At 54.5% G+C, this 14,456-nt stretch overlaps 1 protein-coding gene across 1 annotated transcript in view; it reads left to right on the forward strand.

Annotated features, from left to right (window-relative positions):
* URB1 (URB1 ribosome biogenesis homolog) overlaps window positions 1-14,456 on the forward strand; it is a 77,390-nt gene that overhangs the window by 24,479 nt on the left and 38,455 nt on the right. The window contains exons 11-19 of the mRNA XM_061415089.1: window positions 2,739-2,912; window positions 3,616-3,745; window positions 4,436-4,552; window positions 5,911-6,023; window positions 7,872-7,991; window positions 9,459-9,575; window positions 10,260-10,398; window positions 11,185-11,355; window positions 12,557-12,750. Of these exons, the coding sequence (XP_061271073.1) occupies window positions 2,739-2,912; window positions 3,616-3,745; window positions 4,436-4,552; window positions 5,911-6,023; window positions 7,872-7,991; window positions 9,459-9,575; window positions 10,260-10,398; window positions 11,185-11,355; window positions 12,557-12,750 (1,275 nt within the window). The remainder of the gene's footprint in view (window positions 1-2,738; window positions 2,913-3,615; window positions 3,746-4,435; window positions 4,553-5,910; window positions 6,024-7,871; window positions 7,992-9,458; window positions 9,576-10,259; window positions 10,399-11,184; window positions 11,356-12,556; window positions 12,751-14,456) is intronic.

Raw genomic sequence — 14,456 nt, forward strand, 5'->3', positions numbered from 1 at the left:
GTGGGGACCCTGCCTCCAGACCCTCCCGCTCACCCCCCGGCCATGCCTGCCACTGTGCTGAGAATACTGGCCTATGTGTATTGGGTTGTCTTTTGTCAGTGCTTCCGGGGTTTCCCGTGTGTCCCCTCGCCTGGGGACGGGGCCCTGGGGCCCAAGGCACATACCTGCCTTTCTGCAGCACTGAGCGGGCTGCAGGATCCTGTGTGGCTGTGGGCCTTTGTCGATAGGGGGCAGGGGGGAGCAGGGGGTGGAATCAGAGGAGAGGACGTGTGCTCATCTGCAGCCCAGTGTCACGCATTGAAGTCTCATTACTTGAGGATCTTTGGACAGAGTGGGCCTGACATTTGCCTGGCAAATCCTTTCTTCTGAGCTTTAAACGAATAGTGCTAACTTTCCTGGGGAACATTGAGGCCCAGCTGTTTCAGGAGTTTGGGGAGGACATGTTCATGGAAAAACTTGATCCTTAGATTCTGTGTCATCGTTTATCATAAAGCTCCAAGTCCCAGCAGAAGCCATGTTGTGAGGGGCCCATGCCTTGTTCACCTAGCATCATGGCCTTAGCCAAACCTGCCATGAGTTGTTAGCACGTGGATCCTGAGCTTCCCAGGTGGCGCTGGTGGTAAAGAACCCGCTTGCTAATGCAGGAGACCGTGAGTAGACGCGGGTTCAGCCCCTGGGTTGAGAAGATCCTCTGGAGGAGGGCATGGCAACCCACTCCAGTATCATGCCTGAAGAATCCCCAAGGACAGAGGAGCCTTGCTGGGTGTGGTCCCTAGTGTTGGACAGAGTCAGACACGACTGAAGCAAATTAACACGCACACATGCACGCGTGGGTTCTGGGTCCTGCCAACCCCTCATAAACCTGGGTTGCCTCAAGACCCACCCGGCAGAGGCCAGGTGTTCAGAGCGGTACAGGGCTTGGGGCGTCCCCTGGGCGGGTGGAGTCCCCGTGTTTCAGGCAGGCTGGTTGGGGTGTGAGCACAGAAGACCAGGGTCCGCCGCGGTGGGTCACAAAGCGTGGGTTGGACCCGGTGTCCATGGGGCATTTGCCGTAAAGTGGCCCCAACTCCTCGGATTGTACTGTGGGATGAGAGGTTTTTTTGCTCCCGTCCAGGGATGGTGCTGAGAGAGAGCGGTAGGGCATGTGGAGTGGACAGAAGAGGCCTGGGTGGGACCTGGCAGGATGGCTTGTTTGCTCTGGTGGCCAAATCCCAGAACCAGAGTTAGGACCCAGCTAGCTTGCCCATCTGTTTTGTGAGACACAAAATAGTTTATCGCAAGAGACTTGCAAAAAAGTGGAGTTGAGAGGGGGATGTCTGATGCTGCCTCTTGTGGGTGGGAGGTGATGGCTGGCTGCATTTCCTCTCCGCTTTGAGCCAACCCCAGTCTGTCCCCGGCGGCCTGGGATGTCAAAGGCTGTCTCACTCCCAGGACAGAAGAGTTGTGCCCCTGGAGTGTTCATGCCCCGCATGGGGTGGCCTTGGGCTGGGGTAGAGGACACGTCTTCCTCTCCTCCTGAGGCCACCGTCCTCCTCTGCAGGCCCGGGGCCAGCAAAGGGGAAGCTGAGGCTCTGTCTCCCTGTCCGTGGCCCTTTCCCAGCTGTACCTGTGTTCACGTGAGTGACACAGCGACAGGTGTGTCTCGGGGGTGGAGTTAGGAGTGTGTGTGTGCAGGTTGTCGAGTGACATTTTCCTTCTGTTCATTACAGTTTTATCTATAAAATTTTAATAGCATAGATTTTAGAACCAGAAAGAAAAGAGTGAGCTCGTTTTACAAATGGGAAATTAGAGAGCTGTTCGGAAATAAGGCCTCAGGCTGTTGGCCAAGCTTCGTGCTCCAAGCCAGCGGATATACACATTGAGCACTCATTTCGGTCCTGCCTTTGAATTGATGACGGGGTGGGAGTGGTTATTGGTTCAGGGCATTTAACGTAGCCCTTCTTGAGTGTACAACATCTATATAAAATGAGACACCAGCTGATTGGAATGCGGGGGGCCTGGGGTGTTATTAGACTGAAGGTCCATCAGAAAACCTTGTTAATTCTACTTGACTCTTAAGCTACAGTATCCTACCTGGTGCTCCCTGGGCTTCTCTGTCCTTGGGGGTCCCCTGGGGCTGATGGCAGTGGGCTGGCCTGGGCCTGCGATGGAACGTGTGTCCCCGGTGCCCAGGAGATGTCCTCGCTCCTGCTGGCCCGGGGCACACCGCCGTCACCAGGGGCCTCACCTTCCCCCTTGGTGCTGATAGCACAGGCTCTTGAACCTTACTCAGTCTCCGCGGTGAGGGAGGGTGTGGAAGGTCTCCTGGCTGTCATCTGAATCCGAGTAGAGAGTCCGGGTGTGGGAGGCCTGCGGTGGGGGCTGCCGCGAGCTTAGAGGTGGCTGTTCAGACCCAGGTGCCCGGTACCTTTGCTTATCGTCTCTGCAGCTGACGAGAAGTGCTTCTTCAGGGGCTGGTCGGGTCCTGGTGGGGCGTCGGCTGCACTGACACGGATTATCCGTGTGAGCCCGGCGGTTGTCAGAGAAGACTTATCAAAAACAGACGGTGGAGTAAAAATCAGGAATAACCATCAGACTCCTTTCCTTTAGTGACCAGCCTCCCGGCATCTGCTGCTGTCAGGTCTGCAGGAGGTCAAGCGGGCAGAGGCCGGCAGGCCCCCAGGAAAGGCCAGCGTGCTCTGGGCCCACCAGGGCCATCCGAAGACGTTTGTGGACTCAACTCTTTGTTTTCTTCCCAGTTGGACAGCGTATCCGTGAAACACACAGCTTTATCCCTTGTTGCCGTCATTTTGAAGAGAGCCTTAAAGACCATCGAGCACTGCCTGAATAAAGAGGCCTGGCAGGAGTCAGGCGTCTACACGGCCGCCATGATGGAAGACTTCGTGCGGCTCTTCAGAGAAGCTTTGAGCAAGGTAGGCCCGGAGCCAGGTGTGGCCTCTCCTTACAGGTAGCACAGCAGCTGGGAGAGACGAGCTTGGGGGCGCAGAGGGTGGGGGTGAAGTGAAGGGAAGTGGTCGGGGGGCGTTCCTGGGACTTCTGGTCTCCTTAGGAACCGTTGCACCGCTTCGCTCCCCTCCCTGCTGCTGCACACTGGCCGGGCTGGGGCCACAGTGATGGGCAGCCTGCTCCCTCTTCCCCGGGCTTGGTCTGATGAGCAAGGAGCCTGAGCATCCATGGCCTGGCTGACCGTCCAGAAGGGGCATCCACAGGCTTGCTGGGCAGGGTGCCCCCAGCCTGTCCTAAGGGTGAATTGCTTAGTTCCCAATGTCTGGCTCTGGTGAGCAAGTCTTTAGGGGTGTCTTTTAATGATCAGTACTTGTGTTTTCATCCGACGGATGGAAGAGCCTGGCGGGCAACAGTCCATGGTGTCACAAAGAGTCAGAGACAAAGTGAGCGACTGAGCACGTGCTTGTGTGTTCACCAGATCCTTACCGGGCTCAGTTCGGGGACTTATACCCCAAAACAGAGCTCCCAGAGGCCAAGGTCTCTCCCTTAGGCACTCGCGTGTGCTGGCCCCTCTTCCCTGTTCTTTGCTTCTCATCATTAGTGGGATCAGTTTGTTTCTCTTCCTCTCAATGTGACTGATTTTTTGTTTTTTTGTTTGTTTCCTTTCAGATTTTACCAGACCTGAATGCCATCATCTGGGTCTGGCAGTCTCTCAGGAAGCAGGACTCAGAACAAGATGACGAGAAAGGAAAGAAAAAGGCCAGCAAGACCGCTGCTCCCTGTGTGGCTCCCGAGAGTGGTGAGGGCTGTTTGCAGACACCACTGGCCCAGGCAGCCTGGGAGCCTCCTCTCCTGGGGAGCTTGTGAAGGCCTCTCTGACTCTGAAAGAATCCTGTGTCCTTTTTGGCTTAGTGAGAAGGAGGAGCCTAGCATCGTACTTTGGGTTTCAACATCTGTTAGAAATGTACTCAAGCTTTATGCAAGCACCACGCACATCTCTCTCAACCCTTGCATGATGGATGCCATGTGCTCGGCCTTCCGGTGGGTGGAGGGTGGTGGCAGGCGTAGGACACTCTTCTGTTCTGCGAGTAGAACATTACCCCTGGGTAGTAAGACGCGCTGCCTCAGACCTTGGCATTGGCGAGGTGTGGTGCTTTGTGTCTTGTATCTCTGTCCTGTTTAATCCTTCTTTCGGCTCTGTGGGGGTTAGGCCCCGCTGCGTGTCCCCCTTGTTCAGACGAGGACCCTGAAGCACAGAGAGCCCGAGTAGCTTTACCCTGCCCAGGGTCACAGCAGTGAAGTGGGGATTTAGACCCAGCCTGTTTGAGCATCTTGACTTCTTTACCACATTGACTCCCTAATCTTGCGCCGTGGGCATCTGTCTGCAGCCTCAGTGTTCTGCGTGCAGTTGACCGTGATGGGATTGCTTACTGATTGAGGACAGAGAACGAGGGTGTTTCCTGATTCACACTGTTCGATTCTGATTCAGATGATGCAGAAACCATTCTTCTGAAAGCCGTGCTGCTCCAGGTCATCTGCCTCTACCAGAAGGTGGTCCCGCACGTGGTCATGCAGTACAACTTTGACTTCAGCAAGCTCCTGAAAGGTGCGTCCTGAGTGATGGCAGGTGCCCCTCCGCTGGGCCTGCCCGTGGGGGTGAAGGGGCCGCAGATAAACCGGGTCCCCAGGGCAGAGGACCGGGAAGGCGGGTGGGCGGCTTGGCCGGCTTGTGTGATCCACTGGCCTGGTTGTTTTCTTCTGGATCAGTGTCAGTCTTTACAGAAATATCAGATGAACACTTAACAGCACCAGGAGAGAAAAGGGAGAAGCCAGCCAGGCTGAGTTGTCTGCCAGGGGTGATCCGTAGATGAGATTCTGTGCTAAGTCGCTTCAGTCCTGTCTGACTCTTTGCAACCCATGGGCTGTAGCCCGCCAGGCTTCTCAGTCCATGGGATTCTCCAGGCAAGAACACTGGAGTGGGTTACCATGGCCTCCTCAAGGGGATCTTCCCAACCCAGGGATCAAACCTATGTCTCTTACGTCTTTTGCATTGGCAAGTGGGTTCTTTACCACGAGTGCCATATAGATGAGATTCTTCTTTACCATTGGGAAGCCACATAGGTGAGATTATGAGATGTTGATTGTAAATCTTCTTTTCAAAGGAAAAGGGGTACAGAAATGAGAGCCCCTGAGGAGGTCCCCATGCACACGCGCTTTTGACATAGTTACTCAGATTTGACTCAAGTTCCAACCACATCTTATAGAAGTAACATCGTGCTTGTCCGGCCACATTTCCTTGATGGAAGAATTTGTCTACTAACACTGACTTCATAACTGGGCCAACGGAGGAAGACTTGCAGAAATAATCAGTCTTGGAATTTATCTAAGCTGTTTAAATAGTCCTGTTCAAAAAGCTACAGTTAAGTTTTTGATGGTTCGAAGGCAGAAAGTTCTCTTGCCGTGAGAAGACGAGATTTGCTAGAATGTGGCCACTGAATGTTTACTCACCGCATCCTTCCCAAGTAAATGGTTAACCCAGAAATGAGGCCAGGGGCTGAGGACCCCGCCTCGGGTACTGGTGGCCACAGGCTGTGCATAAGATGCTGGCTGTCCTGGGAGCAAGGCCCGTGTCCCCCACCAGGGGTCGCACTGACAGGAGACTGTATGGAGGAACATGTGCCAAGGGGCTTCCAGCTGTCGGGGTGGTCAGTGTGGCCGAGCGCAGGGAAGGGCTTCCTGGGCCCAGCAGCGTCCCAGGTCTTGAGTGAAAGGTTTGGGGTGACCGCAGGTCAGGGGGGTCTGAGGCGTGTGGACAGGAGAGTGGGCGCAGGGGGGGCCGAGCCCCACGCCCTTCCACCTGTCTCCACCAACAGTTCGTCGTCGGATCCTCGTGGCCGGGGCATCAGCAGCCAGGCCTCCCCCTCCCCCTGACTTCTCATCTGTTTTCCTCTTGTCCGCCCGCAGGGGTCATCTCAGAAGAGGGCCTGCGGGAGGAGGTGCCCCCGCTTCTGCAGCACCACATTCTCAAGGTGGCCCTGGAGCTGCCCGCCAGCAAGTTTCTGTGGTTAAAGGCCCAGGTACGAGGCTGAGAGCCCGCCCTGTGGCCTGAGTTCCCCTGCAGGCTGGGCGGCTGTCTGGGAATTTCTAGCTGGATCAGAAGCCGGACCGCCAGTTCCAGAGGAGGACATCCACGGTTCTCCTCTTAGAGCAAAACCTCCGTGCAGAGGCCAGGTCTGGATTTGTGAGCCAGGAATGTCTTGACTCTGCAAACGAACGTGCTTAGCTGTCCTTACTGAAAAGACATCGTTGCCACATACTGCGAGTTTTTGTGTTCTTCTAACAGCACTTTTACATTTTTCTGGCCCTTTTAAAACCTTTTTGGAAAGAAACAAAATACATTTCTTCTCTTTTGTCCTCATCCTGGAATGACTCAAGATGGAGCTGGAGATAGACACCAAGGCAGGAGAGGGTTGAGGCTGGTGGAGAAAAGGCTGCTGGTGCCGCTCTCTGTGTCTGTGATAGCGTCTGCTAGCCCTTTCTGGAGAACGTAATGTTGACCAATAAAGGGGACTCAGGATGCAAGAGATGTTCATCCATGTGCTTAAATACAGGATGCTATGTCGCCCTGTCCAGGGAGGGAAAATGACCAGGTCAAATTAAGCACTGTCGATAAGGATGTATCTCAGTAGCTCAGATGACTTGTTTTAATGACTCAGGTCTTCCATGAGCTCTTGCAAGGAACCGTCAGTGTGGAAATTGTTAGAGGCATTGTTAGAGGTGAAACTCCCAGAGAGGTGCAGGAACGCTGTGGCACTGGGGGCTCTGTGTTCCCCTAAGTCCTCTGTCTATGGTTCACCTGTGTCACAGCTGAGAAGAGTTCTTATCCAGGACTTAGCGCCAGGCTTGGCACAAGTGTTCTACGTATCGTCTCGTTGACCGCCACTCCCAGACAAAGGCAGCTGGAGCGCAGAATGGTTAGGAGACTTCTGGGGTCCTGGGGGGTCCAGGACGGGACCTGGGGAGTGTGGCCCAGAACCTGCTCTCAACCTGGTGAAGTCACTGCCAGGACTGCAGGACTACGGCATTAAGTGGAGTCAGGTAGCCCCGGGTGGTGTGGTTCCCCACCAGCCTCTGGCCATCTAGGGTGTTTGGTTTATCATCCCAGCTGACCCGGACCATTGAGATCTCGCTGATTTAGTTGGAAAGTGAGCAGAGAGCCCTCTTGAAAGAGCTGGTATTAACATAGTAGTTTATAGCCTGTGCTTCAGTTTTTGGTTTTAATAAGGGTCTGCTGGGCTTTGTGAATGCCAGCTCCTTAGGGGCTCAGATCGGAGCTGTAGGGACTCCCCAGGAAAACACAGAGTCTGCACGGGATCTGGAGCTCCATGTGCTCAAAGCCCAGAAGCCTCTGAGAGTCTGAATCGTGTATAAAGGGACCAGTTACATCACACCGGCGTCTTGCTGAGATGCAGCGCATACAGCATTAGGTGGACTCAGATAGCCCTGGTGGTGTGGTTCCCCACCAGCCTCTGGAGCTGCATCTGTGCCAGGGCTTCCGGGCTTGAGTCCCACCTCAGTCATTAAAACAGCCTGTTAACCTCCTTGTATCTCAGTGTCCGCACGCGTGAAAAGGGAGTGACAGTCGTCCCCAGCTCAGGCTTGTCGGGAGGATAAAGCAAGTCTGCGTCTGTGAAGCACCCGAAGGGCCCCCTGCTTCCTGCTGTGACTCTGTTGTTGCTGCCACTGCTGTCAGGGGCTAGGAGGCTGAGCCTGCTGACTCCGGAGGTTCCTCGTGCCTGACGTCCCAGCAGGCTTGCCAAGGGGTGGTTGAGATGAGGCGAGAGGCTGGAGAGAAGCCTGGGCCTGTAGTATCTGTTCACTCAGCAGCAGTGACCTCTGTTATAACTTTGTCATTCAAACTCCAGGAAGGCCCAGATGCAGAAATCATTGGAGGCAAACGATCGGTGTTTTACTTACTGATGAAAATGTTTGTGACCAGTGGCCATTCACAGCTCAAGTCATCAACCAAACTTCTGATTGTGAAGGTGAGCCTTTTCTATACCAGTTTCGCATAATCTTTCTTTGCTGAATTACGAATGTATTAGGACCGACATAATTTAAGGAGAGAGAGTTTTATGGCAGCTGTAATTTATTCTGTCTTCACCTGCTTGTGTTCCCGAGAGGCGGCCTGGTGAAGTGGGGAAAGCCAGCACTTTGATCCCTGGTTCTGCCCCTTCAGGGGGCGTCGGACTTCCTGTTTAACCTCTCTGAACTTAGTTTTCTCGAAGCAAATGGGGATAACAAAGCTAGAACTACAGAAGAAATGACATGTGATCTGGGCTCAGTAAACATTAGATTGCCCGCCCTCTGGGGACCAGTTTAGTAGGCAATGCCTCGGCCTTCATCTCCAGACTCAGCCCTCTCCAGGGCTTCAGCCTTTTGACCTAGGCCATCACCACAGCCCAAGTGTCACCAAAGTTAGAGGAAGGAGATGAGTTTGTTGGTGTCTCTTCTTTCTTACACTTGACCTTGTTTTCCAGAGCTTTTTAGGTCTTAACTGCAGTGCTAGGAAATCCAGTTCCTTGGTTCTGCTTTGTCAGGGGCTTGGGCGACGGGGGGAGTTGCTACAAAAATCACATTCACTGTGTTTGGTAGTTTAGTCGCTCAGTCGCGTCCGACTTTCTGCGACCCCATGGACTTGGGCCCGCCAGGCTCCTCTGTCCAAGGGATTCTCCAGGCAAGAATACTGGAGTGGGTTGCCATTCCCAGCCCAGGGATCGAACCCAGGTCTCCTGCATCGCAAGCAGATGCATTAACTATCAGAACCACTAGAGAAAAGTTTAGGGTACAAAGACTTCACCTTTCATAGAAGTGCCAGTTGTCTCTCTGGCACTTGAACCTCACATGAGCTGCCCAGAGGATGAGAACGTCTGGGTCTTGACCTCTGGCCTCTGCACGCCTGTGCTGATGTGTGATCTCACGACCACTCCCTGCATGTGGGTGGAACGGCCTGCCAGGCTCTCCCTCGGTGCGGGGCTCGCACTCCTGAGACCCCAAGTCCTGTCATCTGACCACGTGGGGCTGTCACTTCACCAAGTCTTGCCTCGAAACACATTCTCCCCTCGTTAGAAACGGCTGTGCTTCCGGCCCAGGCCTGGGTCTAGAGGGGCCACGCTGAGATGGCGCAGCTGGTTGGCTCCCTGTCTTGAGGACTCTCACACAGGCTGAGGATCAAGTCCAGCTTGAAAGTCAGACTTGCCAGTGGCAGCTGGGTGTTTTAGGAGTCGAAGGGAAGGAATAAACAGCAAGGCGAGGGGCTGCGTTCTCCGTGATAGAGCCCAGAGCCACCTCTCGTCGCTGGCAGAGGGGAGTGCTGTTCCGAGCTGTAGCTTACGGAGGAGAGCCGAATGGAACTTCGGCCCCATGTGCACTTCCCGGGGTTCAAAAGGAGACCGAGACCTCAGAAAGCGGGGTCCCACCCTGACTTACCCCCGCTGTCTGCCTCCCAACAGATCCTGCGGGACACGGGTGTGTTTGAGCACACCTGGCCGGAGCTGGAGCTGTGGCTGGAGCACTTGGATGACATGGCGGAGGAGAACAAGGAGGCTGTGATTCAGTTTTTGGAACGCGTGAGCACCTATTTCCCATGTAGAGGAGCGTTCAGGAAGATATATTCAGTGATCCTTAGTGTATTTAAGGTGTTTCTTAGGCAATTAAGAGGCCTTTCTTCCTGGCTCACTTCCTAATTCTTGCTAAGACATGAGAAACTACTTAGTTTTAGCATCTGTAAAATGGGAATATATCACTGAGTGCTATTTAACTTCCCTTGGGGCATTCGTTTTCACAGGAGGGATTAGTGGTACACTAAAGTGAAAGTGAAGTCGCTCAGTCGTATCTGACTGTTTGCGACCTCATGAACTGTAGCCTGCCAGGCTCCTCCATCCATGGGATTTTCCAGGCAAGGACACTGCAGTTGGTTGTCATTTCCTTCTCCAGGGTATCTTCCCAACTCAGGGCTTGAACCCGGGTCTCCTGTACTGCAGGTAGACTCTTTACCATCTGAGCCACCAGGGAAGCCCACAGTGGTATACTAAAATTAGTATTAAAAGCAATAGTCTAGTGTGAAAAGGAGATAATTTTTTTAAGTTCTACAACAGAAAGTTTTTTTAAAAACTTGGCAGCAAAAGTATTGCTCTTACTAAGGCCTATTAAGATTCTTGCTCTTCCCTTTATTTCAACTGTGACTTCTAGGGGCACTTTTCATCCCACCTGTGACTGTCTAAACACTTCCCACTTGACTCTTCAATGCTCAGGTCCTCCTGACGTTGGTGGCGAATCCGTATTCGTACACGGACAAGGCATCTGACTTCGTCCAGGAAGCCAGCGCCCTGCAGGCCCCCGGGACGCGGCAGGACGCTGATGACGCCAGCATTCCCATCTCCCACATCGACGGTAGGTGCCATTCCCCAGTGCTCCTTGGGCTTCTGAAGAGCCAGCCATGGCGGCGTGTTAGAGACAGACAGCAGAATGGCTCTCTGAAGCCTCGTGCAGAGGGCAGATGTCCCCCACTTTCTTTGCGTCAGAGATCAGCCCCCTCTGGAATTGGGAATCCCCTTGTTTGTTCCTGTAGCAGGAAATGCGTCTGGGGGCTTACTCGCTGCCTTATTTTCGTCTGTGCAGTGTTTACACTGTGCCAGGTGCTGCTCCGAGCTCCTTACAGACCCTAACTTGTATAACCTCACGAACAACCCCAGAGTGGGCAGGCTGTCCCCGGTGCAGGTCTGGACAAGGCAGTTCAGGCACAGAGAGACTAAGCGGTCTTCCCGGCCTCACCCAGCGAGCACGCAGCAAGGTCAGGGTTCAACTCCAGACCCTGTGGCCCCAGTCTGCGCGTTAACCTCTCTACGCTCTTGTCGCTTCTCAGCTGTTGGCTTGTTTCCCTGACTGGTTGAAGTTTGTGGGCTTTTCTCAGTGTCACCTGAGGAAACGTCAACCCATTATCACCTGAGTGGATAATCTTGCATTTTGTCCTGCAGAGATAATGAAGATTTTTACAGACGATACCGTATCTGTTTAGAATCAAACATTACATTAAGCGTTTTCCCCCTAAGAGAAGTTTAGCTTTTCTTTGTTCCCCTCTATGCAAGTGTTCTCTTTCGTGCCCTCCAGGGGCTTCATGCTGTAGAAACCGCCAGTGCCTCTTTACCTGGGCCTGACTCCCCCCGTTTCCATCTCCAGATGTCCTCGACATGGTGGATGTGCTGGTGGAAGGCAGCGAAGGCTTGGATGAGGAGGTTGGCTTCGTCCTGAATGAAGACACGATCCTCCTCACGTTCCCGTTCAGCACCTTGGTCCCCGCCGCCCTGGAGGCCAGGAATAAGTTGCTCCTTGGAACAGAAAGTGAAGCAGGTACCCATGCGTGGTCAGGGTCTTCTGAGTGCATCAGGCCAGCTGGGTCTCTGGAGGGTAGGAGGTGGGCTTCCAGGGGCTCTGGAAATAATTGCTGCAAACCCAAGGCAGCAAGGGTTCAGACCCACCAAAGTGACAGCTGCACAGCTGGTAGAGCTCAGTGTGCAGGAATCAGGGGTCTGGAGGCTGACTCGGCTGTCGGGGAAATGGGTCATCTGACAGATGAGCCTGAAATTGTGTGTTTGCATGGCTGCAGACAGCTGCGGTCACACCAGTGTTTCCCCTTTGGTCTTTATTCATGATTATCTTGATGCTGAGCGCTTCCCTGGTGGCCGAGATGGTAAAGAACCCGCCAGCCAGTGCTGGAGACCTGGGTTCAATCCCTGGGTCGGGAAAATCCCCTGGAGAAGGGTATGGACACCCACTCCAGTGTTCTTGCCTGGAGAATGGACAGAGGATCCTGGAGGGCTACAGTCCGTGGGGTCGCAGAGTCAGACACGACTGAGCGTCTGACAAACATCTTGATGCTAAGGGACAAGTCCTTCATCTCTCCTGGGTATCCAGGAAACATACACCAAAGGAAGCACTCACGGATCACAGAGATGTCATTTAGTCAGGATCGTTCGGGATTTGCTGCAGTAACAGCTACGTCCCAATGCATCAGTGGTTTAGGGACTAAGGGTCTCTTGCTTGACCTTGTCCAGGACAGGTCAGGTGCTCTCCTGGGTGGTTGTCGTCCAGGAGATCACGGCTGCTCCCATCTTATTATCTGTGCCGTCTCAACATACAGCACCCAGAGTGCCTGTGGAAGGGGAGGAGAGTGTGGACAGTCCCGCAGGGTGCTCTGGCCAGGCCTGGAAGCGGCTAAGCCAGTTGTGGGGTCCCTGCCTGACTGCAGGGAGGCCGTGTGCCGAGTTTGCTTGGTTTGTGCTTGGTTTGTGCTTGGTTTGCATCAAGCAGATCCTGGAGGCCTTGGCCTCACCTCTTCTGGGCCTGGGTCTCCCACTTCTGGGCCTCCGCACCTGCGGTCTACTGTGTGCTGTATGTTTAAGTAAAAGTCTGCTGTGGTCTGCAGTGGTAGCCTCTGCCTTCCATCGTGGTCGTGTGATCCCTTAGAGTCATGATGAATCTTTCTGGGTCTCGAATTCGTGTGGGAGTTGGGGTGACTGATGGTCCCAGCAAGCTCCTTCCTCCCACACAGGAGAGAGCGTTGTGGCATATCTGACCGGGGTTCTCACGGACCTGCTCCATACCCAGAGAGACCCACTGGCCCTGTGTCTTCTGCTTCAGTCTTACGACCAGTTGGAGCCTCCAAGCCTGCCTTGCCGCCACCGGCTGTCCGGGTTCAACAGATACTACAGCCTCTGGATCCCGGAGCCAGCCCGCGAGGCCCTGGTGAGCCACGCGACCCAGCAGAAACCAGGCCTTCCTTTCCCTGGGAAACCCTGGAGGCCCCTGCCCGTGGGCCGCAGCAGCCTGTACCCCAGCTGTGTAGCTTTTCTCAGCTCACAGGGTGAACTTTCTTCACCTTCTCGTTTTCCTTGGTTAGAAGAGGAAGCGCAGTGGTGATCAGCTGACATGTCGAGAGTCAAAGGGGCTCAGTGATGGGGCAGAATTGAAATCCCCGCTGGCTGCGTGACTGGGGGAGGAGGTCCCTTCTCCCTTTTGCATAGTCTGTACACGCTGGCCCTGTGGCCCTCGTCCAGACACCCCAGCACCCCCTAGACCAGGGGTGCCCAGCAGTCAGACCTGGCCCCTGAAGGCTGCCAGCCAGCTACGTTCTGCTAAAACTGGAAAAGCAAAAAAGGAAAGAAGGAAACCCATTTTCTCTTGGTGAGGACTGCATTCTTAGCACATTATTGACCAGGAGCTTTTTGCAGAAATTAACAGGTGTGGCTGGCCGTTTGTTACGTAAGTGAATATTGAAATAACTCCACTCAGTAACATTCGGGCAGTGAAAGAAGAATTAAAATGTCGGTGGTCAATAAGTTGTTAAAAGGGGTGCTGCAGGTCTGGCCCTAACATGGAGGACTGAGGATCGCTGAGTGGGGCAGGAAGGTCCCTTGGCGTGTGCATTTTTGTGTTTTCAGTCAGTTGTGGCTGCGCTTAAAAAAGCAGGCAGCCGGGACTCCTCGCCTCACGGACTTGGTGGCGGTAGCTCAGGTTGACTGCGTGTTCGCTGTTTGTCAGGGCCTACCCCTAAGGGCAGTGTGTGTCTTTTCCGCCACTCAAGCCTCCCAACTCAGAGGTCAGGACTTCCTGTCCTCGTCGTACACATGGGGAAACGGAGGTGCGGAGCGACTCCACCACCAGTCAGCGGTGGACTCAGGCTTTTGCCAGGCAGCCGGACGCCAGAGCCCAGGCCCGTCACGGCCATCACCGCCTTCCTGCCTGCCAGGCCGTGGTTAGGAGCTGGTCAGAGCCACACAGCAGCCCCCGTGGGTCAGCAGTCGGGTGGTGCCATGGTGCTCCCAGGGTCGGCGTCCACCCTGTGGAGCTGGGCACAGGCCGTTCCCACCCACGAGGGTGCATCCGGATCCCCAGATGCTCAGTCACTGCGCAAGTCTGTTCAGCAGGTCTGTGCGGGCCTGGGAGTCTGCATCTCTAGCAGGTTCCTGGTTAGTGCCGCTGCTGGCCCAGGGACCCCACCTCCAGCCCCGCTGAGTTTCAGGGCTCATGCAGCCTAGTTGTGTTGGCCTTAGGAAGCGGAGTGTTCGGAGGTGTAACAGTACAGGCCCTGTGGGCTAAATAAAGATGGCAGTTGGGAATGAAGTTAGAAGAAATGAACCCCTTTGAGACAGGCTGGTTGCAGGAATCTGTCTTCCAAGCAGTCCCTGTCATCCTATCCTTCCGGGGGAGGCCTTCGAAAGGTCTGCAGCTCGCTGAGCTCACCCCTTCCCGGGGCAGGACTTCCCAGTCTGCAGGGATCGATCACAGTGACTCCCGTTTGAGTGAAGTCCTGTCTTTGTCCCGGGCGGCTGCGGTTCTCCAGGGCATGTAAATAACCTCCCCGACCCAGCGCCCTCACGTGAACACACTAGGATGAAACATGTGTGACTGAGCGCGTTGGGCTTGATGGGCTTGTGTGGTTTCAGCATCAG

Source organism: Bos javanicus, chromosome 1 (assembly GCF_032452875.1).
Source record: "Bos javanicus breed banteng chromosome 1, ARS-OSU_banteng_1.0, whole genome shotgun sequence".
NCBI classification, from domain to species: Eukaryota; Metazoa; Chordata; class Mammalia; order Artiodactyla; family Bovidae; genus Bos; species Bos javanicus.